At 40.0% G+C, this 19,038-nt stretch overlaps 1 protein-coding gene and 1 pseudogene across 1 annotated transcript; one reads left to right on the plus strand and one right to left on the minus strand.

Annotated features, from left to right (window-relative positions):
• The first annotated feature begins 592 nt into the window (after positions 1-592).
• On the plus strand, positions 593-1,506 carry LOC109435674 (heterogeneous nuclear ribonucleoprotein K pseudogene; annotated as a pseudogene).
• Positions 1,507-4,204: 2,698 nt separating this feature from the next.
• On the minus strand, positions 4,205-7,183 carry PROP1 (PROP paired-like homeobox 1). Its single transcript, XM_019713706.3, has 3 exons — positions 6,847-7,183; positions 5,503-5,735; positions 4,205-5,047 (listed from the first exon to the last, which is right to left on the minus strand). The coding sequence occupies exons 1-3, from the start codon at positions 6,953-6,955 to the stop codon at positions 4,709-4,711; spliced, it is 681 nt and encodes a 226-aa protein (XP_019569265.2). The 5' UTR covers positions 6,956-7,183; the 3' UTR covers positions 4,205-4,708.
• Positions 7,184-19,038: the final 11,855 nt, after the last annotated feature.

Raw genomic sequence — 19,038 nt, forward strand, 5'->3', positions numbered from 1 at the left:
TCATAGCGCACCACCAAGTGGGATTCATTCCTGGTGTGCAAGGTTGGTTCAATATCCACAAATTAATTAATGTAACGCACCACATTAACAAAATGAAAAATATTATAAAAATCATATGGTTATATCAATAGATGCAGAAAAAGCATTGACAAAATGTCTCTTCCTGTCCTCTACCCATTTTTAATTGGATTATTTGTTTTTTTGGTGTTGAGTTGTATGACTTTTTTATAAATATCAACCCCTTATCAGATGTATCATTGACAAATATCTTCTCCCAGTCAGTAGGATGCCTTTTTGTTTTATTGAATGTTTCCTTGCTGTGAAAAAATGTTTTAGTTTGATGTAATCTCACAAGTTTATTTTTTCTTTTGCTTCCCTTGCCCGAGGGGACATATCAGTAAAAATATTACTAAGGGTAATGGCTGCAAATTTACTTCCTGTATTTTCTTCTAGGAGTTTTCTGGTTTCTGGTCTTCTTTTTAAAAGACTTTCAGGATTATCCTCAGTTTCTCCGTGGCACCAACCTCCACATCCTGCCTATGTCCCACTTGTTTACAACCTGTAGATTGGTGTGTCCATTTAATCCAAGAAAATGGAAACTGAACAGCCAGAGGAAATGTTCTCCAACACCAAAACCAGTGGTGAATTTGGTAAATGCCCTGCAGAGATATGGAAGAGGAATAAGCTTTTAAAAGATCTCGAAACACTGGTGAGATGGTAGAATTATGCATTCTGCTCAGAGCAAGAATGCTGGGGCAGTGATTGGAAAAGGAGGCAAGCATATTCAGGCTCTGCGTACAGAGGACGGTGCCAGTGTTTCAGGCCCAGACAGCAGTAGCCCGAGCACATGTTGACTATCAGTGCTGATGATGAAACAATTGGAGAAATTCTGAAGAAAATCATCCCTACCTTGGAAGAGTTGTCATCACCCACTGCCACCAGCCAGCTCCTGCTAGAATCCGATGCTGTGGAAGGCTTAAATTACCAACACTATAAAGGAAGCGACTTTGACTGCTAGGTGAGACTGTTGATTTATCAGTCTGGCAGGAGGAATTATTGGAGTCAAATGTGTTAAAATCAAAGAACATTGAGAGAACACTCCAACAACAATCAATCTTTTTCCAGGAGTGCTGTCCTTATTCCCCTGACAGAGCCGTTCTCACTGGAGGAAAACCTGATAGGGTTGCAGAGTGCATCCAGATCATCCTTGATCTTACATCAGAGTCTCCCATCAAGGGATGTGCACAGCCTTACGATCCCAATTTGGTGGACCTATTATTACTTACCAAGTTACTAACTATTCCCAAGGATTTGGCTGGATCTATTATTGGTAAAGGTGGTCAGCAGATTCAACAAATTCATCATGAGTGTAGAACTTCGATCAAAACTGATGAGCCTGTAGAAGGTTCGGAAGATCAGAACATTACCGTTACAGGACCACAGGACCAGATCCAGAATGCACAGTATTCACTGCAGAACGATGTGAAGCAGTATGCAGATGTCTAAGGATTCTACCGCAAGACATTCTTTTTTTGTTTTTTATAGTGTGAAGCCATATTCCGGAAAGTTTTTCTAAGACTAGTGAAGAACTGAAGGAGTCCTGCATCTTTTTTTTTTCTTTAATCTGCTTCTGTTTAAAAAAACCTACATCTTCTGCTTCCTAGGTATTCTGCATTTGAGGTGTAGTGAAATCTTTTCTGTTCACCAGATGTAATATTTTAGTTCTTTACAAACAGGGTTCGGGGGGAGAGTGTGCAAACACTTACATTGAAATTTTGAAACAGCAGCATAGTGAGTGAATTTGAATTTTTGTTCCTTGTTAGTTAAATGGGAAAATTCCCCTTATGTAATTATTGTGAACACTTTTCTTTGTGGTACTGTAACATTTGGGGGCGGGGAAAACATGAAAGAAAAGGAACAATAGTCCATATGTCCCTGGCAACTATTCAGAGCAGTGTGCAGAATGTAATGCTCTTTTTTAAGAAACGTTTTATGATTTAAAAAATAAATTTAGTGAGCCTAAAATAAAATAAAATAAAAAAAGACTTTCAGCCATGGAAGTTACCATTTTTTGTTTACTGTATATTGACTATATATATATATATATATATATATATATATATATATATATATATACACACACACACACACACACACACACACATTAAGGAATATATATATGTGATCCCATTTTTATTTTTTAAAAGGAAGAATGTTAGTGTGTGTATGCATATTTTTGTATGAGTATAAATAGTGTGGACAGATACACACTATTAATGTTGTTTATCGCATGATGTCCAGTTGGATAGGGAATGGACAAGATCATTAATTTACATAATTATTATGAAATATTTCAGATATTCCAAAAAGTCTTAGGACTAACTAATGTAACGAATGCAAATGTGCCCTAGAAGAATTGGATATCCTGGATCACACTGTGCTTTTTCCCTCCTGAAATTGTACATCCTCAAAGTTTAGTTATATATATGTCTCCTAATATATAATATGCAAAAGTACACATATTTAAATTTTTGGTCACTTTTAACATTATTTTGCATATTTAAAACTTTATATAAATGGAATGATATATTGAAGGTATTTCTTTGAAAATATTTTTTTTGCCCAACATGAGGCTTTTGTGCTTAAGATTAATCCAGGTTAATATATATATCATATATGTGTACATATATGCTATATATGTATGTGTGTGTGTGTGTGTGTGTATATATATACACACACACATATATGAACTTTTTCTTTTGCATTGCCTTATTACAAAGAGCATTGGATAAGAAACCTTAACACTTTCAAGGTATCAATAATCCTTAAATGTTTGGTAATTGAAACAGTATGGTACTGGTGTCAGAATAGAGATGTTAATTGATGGGAAAGAATTAGGAGTTTACAAATGACCTGTGTATATATGAGAACTTAGTATATGAAAAAATATGATTTTACAAATCAATATTTGGCTATTAAATAAATTATATTGAAAAACCAGCTGATTGAGGGGAAATTACATGTCTATTTTACTGTACATACTAAAATAAATTTCAGATGATTCAAGGCATAATATTTTGATCCAAATGCAGAAAATATGGGTGAAACCAGTAAAAACAGGGGAGGTTTTTCACCAGAGGTTCCTCATCTGAACCACAGAACACAGAAAAATGAATTGATCGACTATTTCTCAATTCTACCAATTCTACATAAGTGGTACCATTCGAGATGCTAATAACAGAAGTTAATTCATTACATACAGTAGGTACCCACAGCATTCGGATTTAATTCTTTTAGGAAACCCTTGTTTAAAAAGGCTCAGATACAAATAGGAAAAGGTGAAAAATAGTTGCAACATATATGAACAGGCATCTATATCCCCACTACACAAAGAGCTCTCAAACACTATTAAAAGATAACTATATCAATATACAAATAACTCAGAGAAGCAATGCAGAAAAGAAAATACAGATATTGCCAATAAACATGAAACTATTTTAAGTCTCCCTAGCAATTGATTGAGTGAAAACTTAAAAATAAGCAACAAGGAGACATCATTCTCAATTAACAAATTGTCAAAAATGATAAAGGTTGACAAGGACGTACTGAAACCAACACTCAGGTACTTTTGGAGGCATACAAACTGGTACGTATAATCTTTCTGGAAGGCAGTCTGGCCCAAGGCCGTAATTACATGGGAGTGAAAATGTGTAATATAGAAATTTTGATTCCAGAATTTTTTAATAATGCGAGTATATATAAGAAACTACAAACAACATGCATATTCATCTCTAGAGACTTGTTTACTCAGAATTCTTCAACAGACCTGCCAATAAGTGAGGCAGGCCTATACATAAATAAGTAATGAGCAAAACAAGTACCTTATAAGCAAGATGGATATACCAAATGGTGCCACCCACTAGGCCACATGATGTTTCTGTTGGGAGGGCTCAGATCAAGGCCCTTCACAGCAGGTTCTTTCCTGCGAAGGAGTTCTTAAGATCCTCAAGACTCTTAGTTTGCTCTTGGGAAAGTTTGCTCAAATGAAACTTCTCTATCAGAAACCACATATGTTAAAACATGAATGTTGAAGACTCTTACAGGCCAAGTGAATCAGATGTTATTTATTTTTTATAAGACATTGAAGAGACATTCTTTGATGATTGGATTTGCAAGGCCTGTTGGAAGTGGGAAAGACTGGAGCTAAGGGAAACAACGAAGATAATTAGAAAATAGGGCCCAGAAAAAGTGAAGTGTCTGCTGGAATGGAAATGAGAAGAATAAATTCGAGAGATATTTCTAGGATAGAATGAACAAAAGTTAATGACTTTTGTTCTTGAAATCAGCTAGAAACAGCTGGGATGAAGACCTTCAATCATGATGTCAATGAATGAAGCCCTGCAAGTTCTATGTCCTTCAACCATTTCCATCCACCAGCAGAAACAATTGCTTCCATCAGTACCACTCTTCTCCAGTCACCTCCACGGAGGTGTACGTATATCTTCCAGTAGGTTCACCTCCCTAAATTCTCTCATTTAATCACCCCAATGAGTCTTCATCATGATCTCCCTTCTTAAATTCCCAATCTCTGAGCTGCCCCTCAACAGTATTTCTACTTTAGCCTTAGGAGGAAAGGAAGCCACCTAGTTTTCTCTGTGTTTCGCGAGGGCCACAGTCTGGGAATTACCTTATCAGCACCTATTTGACCTTAGTTCCAGGACTTTGGTGGCTCAAGGTTGAGGGGAAGCATGGATGGAGGTGGGGGACAGGGCAGATGACCAGCAGGGTTTGGGTGCAAGGTGGGATACCAATCTTCAGACTGGTGGGGTCGAGCAAAAGAACCACCTATAGAGGGCTGAGAGGGAAGGGCATGATTGTAAGGGTGAGGAAAGCAGGTCACCGGTGGAGATGGTGTTGAGTAGGAGTGGGGGCAAGCAGGGGACTCGGGCACAAAACCAGAGAAGGTGGCAGGCGATAGATGGGCCAGTGGCTGGAGCAGTGACCGCTCTTGCTTCCTCTGCTTAGCTCTGCGGTTCTGGAACCAGACCTGAGGAGTAAGGAGAATAGCCACATCAGAGCCCCGCTCTTAAATAGGGGGCACTGTCACATGCAGCCCCGCTCTCCAATGACAGAAGGTACAGGTACAAGGCATAAGTCTCTCCCACATCGTCAGAGGAAGTAAAGCTCTCCAGAACGCGTGTCTGAGCCAGGCCCACTGACCAAGTGAGACCCGTACCAACACCCTCAACTTGGGTGCTGGAATTCACATCACTATTAAGGTTGGGGGGAGGTGTTGAAATTCAAGCCACATTAGGTTAGAGCTAGGCTTAAACTCAAGTGGCAGTCCCGGGGTAGATGAGGTTATGTTGACTGATGGATGAGGCTATGTTCTGATGAGTGTCAGGTTGGGGTTATAATGCCTATGAGAATTTGTGTCTCAATAGTTCCTGAGCCCCCAAACCGCACTTCTTTTCAGAGGAAGGGGGGATCCTGGGGCATCACCTGGATTCTGGCCTCACTGAGACCTGTGTCCCGGGCCAGGCACTCTCGGGCCCAAATGTCGGGATACTGGTTCCTCCCAAAGGCTGACTCCAGCTGTTCCAACTGTGCTGGACTGAAGGTGGTGCGGTGGCGGCGCCGGGAATGCGGGTGACCCGTCTGTCCTCCTTGAGGGGAAAGCCTTGGTCTCCCCACTCCTACACCAGAGAGGTTTCTGTAGGGCTGAGTGCTCATGTCTGAGGATGGAGGGGAAGGGAGAGGTTGCTGCCGAGTGGATCTATCCATCCACCCCTGGCCACATGTGCTGGTTTCCCCCAGATTCTACTCAGTGCCCCTATGCTGCTCATACACTTTGCTCCGACCGGCAATCCTTCAGCTTTCACAACTCGCTGAAGACAGCTCAAGTTTGGCCCTGCTTCCCTTCTGAGCCTTCTAACCCAGGCTGTGCTCTCCACACAGGGTACACCTCTCAGACACCTCACCTCGTGGGCACTCACGCTCTGTCAGCCTCACATCCCCAGTGCACGCCCATCCCTCTTCTATTTCCTCAGATATATCCCCATGTAACATGCCCTCCATGTGCCTTTCACCTCTTTGAGCACACATACTACCCTCCTGGTGGATCTTCCATTTGCTCTGACATCCTAACAAACTGTCTAGTTCTCTAAGACTCATCCCTGCTCCCAAATTCACATTCATGTTAAACCTTCTTTATATCACTCCCATCCTCCTACACCCCTCACCTGGGAGGATGAAATATTTCCCCCTCTTCCGCTCAGACACACCCTACCCTCTTGTACATTTCATCTTCTCTCTTATTCCGGCCCAGCCTGGCCTCTAGGCTGCAGGAACCTGAGCTCGTGGGAAAGGCTTGCCTGTCCTTCCCACAGGCTCCCTAAGCCGCCACACTAATTAGTCTGAGAGCCAGCCGGGGAAGAGAGAACAGGGAGCAAAAAGAAACACCTGGAAGTCACACACTGAGAAAAGGAGATGTCTGCAGATGAGGCCCCCATCCCCCTGGGGACCTGGGGTGTGGCCCCACCCAGTGCTCACTGTCTACCTTGGGAACACACATGCCTTGAGCCACTGGTCCCCTGCTTTCCTCACATTGGCCCCTCCAGCTCCCTCCTCAGAGAAGGCAGCCACACCAGGGCCTCAGTCTCCCAGTCTGTAAAGCGAAGGGGTTGCCCCAGGCTTTCCAAGGTTCCCATGGTTTTAACATTCTAGGATTCTGGCTTTTATTTCTCGTTTTCACCTTCCTTGTGGCAAACCAGTGCCCTACAGAAGCCCAGGCATGGAGCCCCCACACCTGCGGCCTCCTTAGGATCACCCCAGAGATGCACTCACCCACCGTGGAGGTCCGAGTCCCAGCGGCTGGGCAGCTCTCAGGCCAGAGGCTGCTGCAAACTTGCCCCTTCTTTTGCTGACCCTGCTCAGCCCTCCCCTCTGCTTCCATGTCTAACAACAAATACAGTCCAGTGTCCGGTGCCCCTGAGTCTCTAATTCTGGGTCGGTTCTCTGTTCCTGCTCTTCCCGTCTATGCCTGCTGTCTCGCTCCTTCTCCCTCTGTTTACGCCTCTCTCTGAGTAGAAATAGATATGGATATCTTTGTCTTTTTCAGTCTCTCCTTTTTTCTAATTCCCCGTTCCTTCATTTGAGTATCATCTCTTTCTCTCTGTCTTGCCCTCTCCTTGTTTCTCTGTTTTTGTCTCTACTTTCCTCACCCTGTCCTTCACTCTGGTATGCCGGTATGCCGTGCTCCCCCTTTGCTCTCAGCTGCCTACTTTCCCAGCTTGCAATCCCACACCACCTCTTTCTCCCTGAGTCTTGAAGGAGTGACCTCCTCCTCGCCCTGTGGGCCTATCCAATCACTGCCTGGTCACCAGAGCCCCATCATCAGGGGAGGATCACAAGCCGGATGAGGGAAGGTGCTCTGTTGGAGGGTCCAGGGACTGGGGCCAAGAGCTCGGATTCCCAGAGGACCAAATTCTTTTGTCCTGTTAAATCTTCTCCTGGGAGCGGGTAGGGGAAGGAAGAGAAAATGCATTCCTCCTAAGACCCCTCCTCAGAACCCCACCACGGGGGAGGGGAAGCAAATGGGAGCCAGGAGCAGGGCCCGCCTGGCATTTCAGCCTGTGGGGGACACTCAAGGGCCTGTTGCTAGAAAAATAAAAAAACTGAAAGACGCAAGTGCGTTCTGGCCCCTCCTGGATACTCTGATTCTCAGAATACACTAGACTCCTCCTGAGATCAACCTGAACCATAAGATGAGTCTCTAGGACACCATGGTTCTCATGGACTCACTGCTTTCCTCCCCCAAATGTCACCTCCTCATTCACCAGCACCCCTAGGTCTTCATGACCTTCCAAGGTCACCCAGACATTCAGAAAATCCTGATCCTCAAGAGCATCTGAATTTCTGGTACATCCTGACCCCCTCGGACTTCAGGACTCTGCAGGAGACTGATTCCCATGACATCCTGACATTCTGATTATTCAAAGAAACCATGACACACCTAGAATCCCTGAGCAGTCAGGACACCCTGACACCCACATCACTCTGCTTCTTACATAGACCCAGGAAGTATATTCTGACATCCCTAGGACAGTGTGACACTTTAAAGACAACCTGATACCCCAGGACTCGGATCCTCTAGGACACACTGAAACCCAGAATATTTCACCTCTACTAAAAAATCCCCTTGCCCCTACCATGAAGTTCTAAGCTCTCAGGACACACTGACCCAATGAGGACACCCTAACTCCCTTGGAACACATGATACCCATAGAACAGTCTGACCTCCCAAGGTCATGCTAACCCTTTCCACATATCCTTTAAAAGCACCCTGACAATTCAAAACTGAAAATCATCACAATCCTCTAGGATCTTGACACTTACAATACAGTCCATGGATCAAAAGCATCAGCAACATATTGGAGCTTGCCAGAAATGTAGAATCTTGGCCCTACCTCAGTCCTACTGAATCGAAATCTACATTGCAACAAGATCCCCAGAAGAATTGAATCTACATTTGTACATTTGCAGCTCAGGCTGCCATAAAAAAATACCAAAGGCTGGGTGGCTTAAACAATAGATATTTATTTCTCACAGTTCTGGAGGCTGGGAAGTCCAAGATCAAGGTGCCAACTGATTCAGTTTCTGGTGAGAGCTCTTTTCCTGGGCTGCAGACAGCCATCTCCTGTGTCTTCCTTTACAAGGCAGAGAGTGAACCAGCTCTGGTGACCCTTACTCTTAGATGAGACCCATCCTCATGATCTCATCTAACCCTAATCCCCTCCCAAAGGCCCCACCTCCAAATGCCATCACATTGGGGTTAGGGTTTCCACTTATGAACTGGGAGAAGACACATTCAGTCCATAACAACATCAAAGTTGAGAAGCACTGATCCAAGACACCAATCCCTCCCCCTTACCTCAAGATATACAGTCTGTGACCTCCTAGAGCAACCTGAACCCCATGACAGCTATGACTTCCTGAGACCATCACATGTAGTCAACTTGGACCCACAAGCAAACATCGAATTCCAGTACACCTTGCTACCTCAAGCTACCCTAACCTTTTAAGGGAACTCTGACCAGCCATCCAGGACAGCCTAATTTCCTAGGACACTTTGATATATTACAAAGAAACTCTGACTCACTACCCTGCTCCCTGAGGACATTGAGATATTATACCTTCGACTTGACATTCCAGAATATCATGATCCCTTAGGAGGCTGGGAGATTTAGAGGCATTTGTTTTTCCAGGGCAGCCTGATTCCCACCCCAACCCTGACCTTCAAGGAAGCCTGACACCCAGGAATCTCTCATTCTGTAAGAAGCAGAATCCTGTGGTGGGGAAGAGCATAGGTTCTGGAGCTAGACTGCCAGTGGGTCAAATCCTAGCTCTTCTACATACTAGTTATGTGATCCTGAGCTTATTACTTAATATCTCTGTGCCTCAGCTTTATGTCCTGGGGAAATTAATACAGTTGATTCTGTTTATTTGAGGTGGTTAGTTATGTTGCATAATGTCACTGCAAGCACTGAATTAGTGAATATTGAACCATTGCTCCTGGGGGAAGTAGGTTCCTGTTAGCCTCTGGACACATTTTTGTTAACTGGTCAATACATAACCTTATTGAATGTGTGTTTCTGTTTAAAGATACCTTGTTTAATATATATTGTTAATTCATTAACATAGAACTCACAGCCAACAGCACTATATCTCATGCCTGAACAAAGCTCATCTAACACATATATTTTCTCCATAAGGCACATCATGGGCTTCCTGCACTTGGGAACACCAGTCAACACTTCAGCATTTATGCATTTTAAACAGCAAAATTACCCACTCCCCGCAAAACACAAAAGTATGCAAACTAGTGGCACTAAGTAGAATGCAAAAAGTCTCCTGTATACAGTATGAGAGTTGAAACAAGAAGGCAGAGCAGTTGCCTTGTTTGACCTCAACTAGGAATGTGGCAACTCAAATGTTTCATGCCTCTGTGCATGCGCATGGCTGCAAATAACCACGGACGGCCAAAGAGAATTGCAAAAGAGTATCGGTGTTTGGGTTTCAAGCAAATTGTAGTGAGTAGCTGAATTTGCAAATACAGAAACCACAAATAATGAGGATCGACTCTACCTACCTGATGGAGTTGTAATGATTGAGATTTTTATCTTTCCTTTTGTTAATGTGGTATATCACATTGATTAATTTGCATATATTGAACCATTCTTGTGTCCCTAGAATGAACCCCACTTGCTCATCATGTATTTATTATCCTTTTCATATGTTGTATTCAATTTGCTAGTATTTTGTTTAGGATTTTTGCATCTATGTTCACCAGACATATTGGTCTGCAATTTTCTTTTTGTGTGTTGACATTGCCTCGTATTTTTATCAGGGTATCTTGGCCTCATAAAATGAGTTAGAAAGTATTCCCTCCTCTTGAAGAGTTTGAGAAGGGTAGGTATTAAGTCTTTGAATGTTTAGTAGAATTCACCAGGGAAGCGTTCTTGTCCTGGCCTTTTTGTGTGTGTGTGTGTGTGTGGGAGGGGGAGATTTTTGATGTCTGTTCCAATTGCCTTACTATAGCTCAGTCTATTTAAGTCTTCCAGTACTTCATGGTTCAATGTAGAAAGGTTATATATTTCTAAGAATTTGTCCATTTTTTCTAGATTATTGAATTTGTTGGCATATAGCCTTTCATAGTATTCTTGTATAATGTTTTGTATTTCTGTAGTGTCCGTTGTAACTTCTTCTCTTTCATTTCTGATTTTATTTATTTGAGTCTCTTCTCATTTTTCTTAGTGAGTTTAGCCAGAGGTTTGTCAGTTTTATTCATCTTTTCAAGGAAACATCTCTTTGTTTCATTACTTTTTCGATTGTCTTTTGTTCTCTATTTTATTTATTTCCACTCTAATTCTTATTATTTCCTTCCTTCTATTGACTTTCGGTTTTGTTTGTGTTTCTTTTTTTTTTTCTAGTTCTTTAAGGTATAATGTTAGATTGTTTATTTGAGATTTTTCTTGTTTCTTGAGGTACGCTTGTAATGCTACAAGCTTCCCTCTTAGTACTGCTTTTGTTGCATCCAAAAAATTTTTGATATGTCATATTTTCATTTCCATTTGTCTCTATGTATCTTTTGATCTCTTATTTATTCTTTGACCCAATAGTTGTTGAGTAGCATCTTTATACTCACATTATTTGTGTGTGTTTTTCAGCGTTCTTCTTATAGTCAATTTTCAGTATCATACAGTTGTTGGAAAATACGTTTCAGATTATTTCAATCTTCTTAAATTTGTTGAGACTAGTTTTGCACCCCAATATATAGTCTATCTTGGAGAGCGTTCCATGTGCTCTTGAGAAGAATATATATTCTGTCATTTTGGAATGACAAGTTTTATAAATATTGATCATGTACATTTGGTTAAATGTGTTATTAAAGGCTGATATTCCTTATTTATTTTCTGTTTGGATGATACCGTGTTTCCCGAAAATAAGACCTACCTGGAAAATAAGCCCCTAGCATGATTTTTCAGGATGTTTGTAATATCAAATAAGCCCTACTATGTTTCCCCCAAAATAAGACTGGGTCTTCTATTAATTTTTGCTCCAAAAGATACATGAGGACTTATTTTATATTACGAACATCCTGAAAAATCATGCTAGGGCTTCTTTTCTGGATAGGTCTTATTTTCAGGGAAACACGGTATATCCACTGCTGTCAATGGCTATTCACGTCCCCTACTATAATTATATTTTTGTCAGTTTCTCCCTTTAGTTCTGTTAGTTATTGCTTTATGTATTTTGGGGATCCCAAGTTGGATATGCACATACATGTTAAGTGTTATGTCTTCCTGTGAAATTGTCCCCTTTTTCGTTTTAATAGGTCCACCTTTTTCTCTTGTTACCTTTTTTATCTTGAAATCTATTTGATCTGATATAAGAACAGCTACATCCACTGTTCTCTGGATGCCATTTGTCTTTAATTTCTAAATCATTTGGTTTTGTTTTCTTTTTATTTAAGAATTATGAAGAACACGGCTCTAGATTTTAACAACTGGACATTTCTTTTTACCTTTTGATTTTTAGTTTCTAATTTTTGGCTTTGTGATGGAGGCTGTAAGAGAATATACTCTATGAAACCAATAGCTGGGGACTCTATATTAGTTTTGTTGTACCCAAGAAAATAAACAATATTTGTAATTGTTCTCTGGACTTCAAAGAAGAATGTGTATTCTCTATTTACATAATAAAAATATATGTATTTTATATGTCTATTTTTTAAAAATCAAATTTATGCATCATTAAACAAAATTTCTGCCATCTATTTTTATTAACTGCTTTAGCTATCAAATTCTGGGAAGTGTGTACTAAACTACATCATTAAGATATTGATATAGGATTTAAAAAAAAATGGTGGCGTGAGTTAAGCCTCTGGAAAGCTCCCCTGGAATTTACAACAAATCAAACAACTATAACTCCACAAAGGACTCCCTGCACAGCAGACAGGCAAGACCAAAGATGCTCACTACTGAATTCACCTAAAGGTGGGCAAATTGCACAAGCAGGGGAGGAGGGAAGGGAGAAGTTCGGAGACAGGGCCCCACGGGCACAGGACGCAGACCTAGCTCAGTGCTCTGAGCTCGCTGCTTCCCGGAACTACTGCACCTGCAGGAGAGGAAAGAACTCAGACTGCTAGGGCTTCCTTTATGGCCCACAGGGTGGAGGGCGCAGCATATAACATGGCTGAACCCAATGCTCACGGCAAAGACCTCAGAGCAAAGACTGAGGGAAGAAGGCTGAAAATGGTGGTCTAAGCCCTCACTGCCACATAGAACGGAAGCCTTAGGCACTGAGACTAGCCGCCCCTCCCTATACTCCCATAGCTTGCCCCGCCCCCACCTGCCCAGTGCTAGAAGCTGAACAGTAGCAGTGTCAGATCAAAAGAACAGAATATTTGCTGTTCTGAGAACTGTGGCCCGCAGACACAAATTCACAGCCCAACTAGTTCCGGCAAAGGGGAGGGAGCTGTGGAAGCAGGACCGGCTGTGGTGGTGGTCGCCGCCATTGCTCTGGGCCAATTCTCACAACTCAACCCGCCCCTGTCCCCACCTATCTGGGCGGATCCCTGCAGGAGTAAACAGAGCTGCTGAAACACACAGGCTCCGAATCTGGTGAGGGAAGAACTCTGGGACTTCAACAACTCTCCGCATACCCACAGGGATGCGGTGCCCTATGATCCAGGAGAACTGTTAACTGAGGAGAAGCCCGCCTTCCAGGGAATCCCCCCATTGTGTGAAAAGCTGGAATAGTGCAGAGAAAACAACACTACAGTGTGTGAGAGAAAAAAAAGTTTGCAGTCGGAGAGAAAATAAAACATTCTACCAACACATACTGGAAAACAAAAGAAAGACCTCTTCCTATCAACCTGTTGCAGAAGCCACTCCTGTAGATTTCTAGAAAGAGAAATAGTAAATCAGTAATTGCCATGAATAACCAAGGCAACAAGACAACTCAGAAAGAAAGTGAAAAGTCTCCAGAAAAGGAACTTAAAGATATGGAAATATGTGACTTAAATGACAGAGAATTCAAGATTGCAGTTCTGAAAAAACTCAACGAGATGCAAGAAAACACAGAAAGGCAGTTTAATGAACTCAGAAACACAATCAAAGAACAATATGAACATTTTACCAAAGAGATTGAAATTTTGATAAAGAACCAAATAGAATTTCTGGAGATTAAGAACTCAATAGAAGAAATGAAGAATGAAATAACCAGCTTAGGTAGTAGAGTTCACCAGATGGGGGAAAGAATCAGTGACATTGAAGATAGAAATCTGGAAATGACACAGATGGTAGAAGAAAGAGACTTGAGACTTAAAAGAAGCAAAAGAACTCTACAAGAACTTTCTGACTCCATCAGAAAGAGCAATATAAGAATAATGGGCATACGAGAAGAGGAAGAAAGGGCGAAGGGAACAAACAAATAGTCGAGAACTTCCCAAACTTGTGAGAAGAACTGAATCCTCGGATCCAAGAAGCAAATAGAACACCTAATTATCTCAACCACAACAGGCCTTCTCCAAGGCCCATTGTATTGAAGCTGTGAAAAATCAATGACAAAGAAAGAATCCTCAAGGCAGCCAGGGAAAAGAAGACGGTAGCCTACAAAGGAAAATCCATTAGATTATCATCAGATTTTTCAGCAGAAACTCCACAAGCCAGGAGGGAGTGGAACCAAATATTCAAACTATTGAAAGAGAGAAATTATGAGCCAAGAATAATATACCCAGCAAAGATATCCTTTAGATATGAAGGAGGAATAAAGACCTTTCCAGACATACAGAAGCTGAGGGAATTTTCTAATACACGACCTGCACTACAAGAAATACTAAAGGAGGCTATTCAACCACCATCAACAGGGACAATTTGTGGCAACGAAAACATAAAAAGGGGGAAAGTAAAGGCCTGAACCAGAACATGGGAATTGAGAAAGTAAGTGTGCTGAAGAAAATGGAGTACTCAAAATATCAAACTTTGTTTTACATAAACTTAATGGTAACTGCTCCAAAAAAAAATCCAGAACTGAAATATATACTGTAATAAAAGAAGAAACAGAGGGAAACATCATAGAATACCACCACACAGAAATAATAGACAACTAAAAAGGCAAAGAAACAATGGAGACACAGTCTTACCAGAAAACTAAAGAGAGAATGATAGGAAATCCTCACATATCAATAATCACCCTAAATGTAAATGGACTGAACTCACCAATAAAAAGGCACAGAGTAGCAGATTGGATCAAAAAACTAAACCCAACCATATGCTGTCTCCGAGAGACATATCTCAGCTACAAGGACAAGCATAGACTCGAAGTGAAAGGGTGGAAATTGACATTCCAAGCAAATGGTATCCAGAGAAAATCAGGTGTTGCCATACTGATATCAGATGAAACAGACTTCAGGGTGAAAAAGTTAACAAGAGACAAAGATGGACAGTTCATAATGGTAAAGGGAACTATACAACAAGAAGACATAACAGCCCCCAATCAGGGAGCACCGAAATATGCCAAGCAACTAGTAACAGAACTAAAGGGAGAAATTGATCAAAACACAATTATACTAGGGGCCCTAAATACATCATTGACAGCTATGGATAGGTCATCCAAACAGAAAATAAATAATGAAATACCAGCCCTAAATGACACATTAGATGAAATGGCTATAATTGACATTTATAGAGCACTTCATCCTAAAACATCAGACTATGCATTTTTTTTCTAGTGTACATGGAACATTCTCAAGGACAGACCATATATTGGGACATAAAACTAACCTCAGCAAATTTAAGAAGATTGAAATCATACCAAGCATATTCTCTGACCACAAGGCTTTGAAATTGGGTATCAACTGCAAAAAGAAAGCAGGAAAAACCACAAATATGTGGAGATTAAACAACATACTCTTTAAAAACGACCCAGTCAAAGAAGAAATCAGAGGAGAGATCAAAAGATACATAGAAACAAATGACAATGAAAACACATCCTACCAAATTTTTTTGGATGCAGCGAAAGCAGTCTTAAGAGGGAAATTTATATCATTACAGGCCTATCTCAAGAAACAAGAAAAATCCCAAATAAGTAACCTCACATTACACCTCAAAGAACTAGAAAAAGAAGAATAAATGAAACCCAAGGTCTGCAGAAGAAAAGAAATAATAAAAATCAGAGCAGAACTAAATGAAATAGAGAACAAAAAGACAATAGAAAAATTAATGTGACAAAGAGCTGGTTCTTTGAAAAGATTAACAAAATTGACAAAGCCTTGGCTAGACTCACTAAGATAAAAAGAGAGAAGACACTAATAAACAAAATCAGAAATGAAAAAGGGGAAGTTATAACGAATGCCACAGAAATACAAAGGATCATCCAAGAATACAAAATTCAATAATCTAGAAGAAGTGGACAAGTTCTTAGAAACATATAGTCTTCCTAGGCTGAACCATGAAGAAGTGGAAAATCTAAACAGACAGATCACAGTAACAAAATTGAATCAGTCATCCAAAACCTTTCCAAAAGCAAAAGTCTGGGACCAGATGGCTTCACTAGTGAATTCTACCAAACCTTCAAAGAGGATCTAACACCAATCCTGCTCAAACTCTTCCAAAAATATTGAAGAAGAGACAGTACTCTCTAACTCATTTTATGAGGCCAACATTACCCTGATACCAAAACCTGGTAAGGACAACACAAAAAAAGAAAACTACAGCAAATATCTCTGATGAATACAGTTGCAAAAGTCCTAAACAAAGTTCTAGCAAATCGAATGCAGCAATGCATTAAAAAGATTATTCATCATGACCAAGTGGGGTTCATCCCAGGGGCGCAAGGATGGTTCAACATATGCAAATCCATCAATGTGTATACATCACATAAACAAAATAAAGGACAAAAATCATATGATTATATCAATTGATACAGAAAAAGCATTTGACAAAATACAACATCCATTTATGATTAAAACACTCAATAAAATAGGTATAGAAGGAAAATACCTTAACATAATAATGGCCATGTATGACAAACTCTCAGCTAATCTTATAATTAACAGTGAAACACTGAAGCCCTTTGCTCTACATTCAGGAACACAACAGGGCTGTCCCCTATTACCTCTGCTTTTCAACATAGTGTTGGAAGTCCTTGCCAGAGCAATCAGGCAAGAGAAAGAAATAAAAGGCATCCAAATTGGGAAGAAGTTAAATTGTCACTCTTTGCAGATGACATGATGCTATATATAGAAAACCCTAATGACTCCACCAAAAAGCTATTAGAAACAATCAACAAATACGGTAAAGTTGTGGGCTACAAAATCAACATACAAAAGTCCATTGCATTCCTATATACTAACATTGAAATGTCAGAAAAAGAAATAAAAAATAATAATTCCTTTTGCAATTGCAGCAAAAAGATTAAAATACCTAGGAATAAACTTAACCAAGGATGTGAAAGACCTATATGCTGAAAACTATAAGACATTTTTAAAAGACATTGAAGAAGACACAAAGAAATGGAAAGACATTCCATGCTCATGGATTAGAAGAATCAACATAGTTAAAATGGCCATATTACCCAAAACAATATGCAGATTTAATGCAATCCCCATCAAAATCCCAATGGCATTTTTAAAAGAAATAGAGCAAAAAATCATCAGATTTGTTTGGTGCCACAAAAGACCCCAAATAGCTAAAGCAATCTTAAGAAAAAAGAAAAATGCTGGAGGTATCACACTCCCTGACTTTAGCTTGTACTACAGGGCTACAATAATCAAAACAGCATGGTTTTGGCAGAAAAACAGACACATAGACCAATGGAATAGAATTGAGAACCCAGAAATAAAACCACATAAATATGGATAGATAAATTTTGACAAAGAAGCAAAAAACATACAAAGGACAAAAGACAGCCTCTTTAATGAATGGTGCTGAGAGAATTGGAAAGCTACGTGCAAAAGAATGAAACTGCACTGCTATCTGTCACCATGTACCAAAATTAATTCAAAATGGATCAAAGACTTAAGCATAAGACCTGGAAAAATAAACTGCATAGAAGAAAACATAGATATTAAACTTTGAACCTTGGGTTCAAAGAGCATTTCATGGATTTGACCCCAAAACCAAGGGAAGTAAAAGTTAAAATAAATGAATGGGACTAGATCAAGCTTAAAAGCTTCTGCACAGCAAAAGATACCATCGACAAAATAAAGAGACAACCAACTGAATGTGAAAAGGTTTTTGCAAACAGTGCCTCCAATAATGGGCTAATATCCAAAATATGTAAGGAATTCATGCAACTCAACAACAAAAAAAAAGACAACCCAATTGAAAAATGGGCAGAGGACCTGGAGAGACATTTCTCCAAAGAGGACAAACAAATGGCAAATAGACATATGAAAAAATGCTCAACATTACTAATCATCAGAGAAATGCAAATGAAAACCACAATGAGATATCACCTTACTCTGGTTAGAACGGCTATCATCAATAAGACAAATAGTAACAAGTGTTGGAGAGGCTGTGGAGAAAAAGGAACCCTCATACACTGTTGGTGGGAATGCAGACTGGTGCAGCCACTATGGAAGGCAGTGTGGAGGTTCCTCAAAAAATTACGAATAGAATTACCATATGACCCAGCAATCCCTCTCCTGGGTATGTACCCAAAAAATCTGAAAACATTTATCCATAAAGACATATGTGCTCCAATGGTATTGCAGCTTTATTTACGGTAGCCAAGACATGGAAACAGCCAAAATATCCTTCAATAGATGAATGGATAAAGAAGAATGTGGTATATATACACAATGGAATACTATTCAGTGGTAAGAAAAGATGAAATAGGACCATTTGTGACAAAATGGATGGATCTTGATATTATAATGCTAAGCAAAATAAGTCAGACAGAAAAAGCAGAGAACCATATGATTTCACTGATATGTGGTATATAAACCAAAAACAACAAAAGAACAAGACAAACAAATGAGAAACAAAAACTCATAGACACAGACAATAGTTTAGTGGTTACCAGAGGGTAAGGGGTAGGGAGGTGGTAGATGAGGGTAAAGGGGATCAAATATATGGTGATGGAAGGAGAACTGACTCTGGGTGGTGAACGCACAATGGGATTTATAGATGATGTAATACAGAATTGTACACCTGCAATCTATGTAACTTTACTAACAATTGTCACCCCAATAAACTTTAATTTAAAAAAAGATATTGATATAATTAACTTCTTTAAAATTTTTTATGAGCTTTTGCCTTATGCAAACTATTGTTACATTGTTTTGTTTGATGTTTCATAACTATTATTAACTTCTATGAACTTTTCTTTGATTATCATAAACCATTCCCTTTTTTTGATATGCTTGTGTTTGGCTTAATTACTGCTTTATTTGTAATTAGTAGTGCCACCCTTGTTCTCTAATTTTTGCCTTTACTTATACATCTTTGCTTAATTTCATATTTGTGTTCT

This window comes from Rhinolophus sinicus, chromosome 5, assembly GCF_057876585.1.
Source record: "Rhinolophus sinicus isolate RSI-liver-muscle chromosome 5, RSI-T2T, whole genome shotgun sequence".
In the NCBI taxonomy this organism is placed as follows: Eukaryota; Metazoa; Chordata; class Mammalia; order Chiroptera; family Rhinolophidae; genus Rhinolophus; species Rhinolophus sinicus.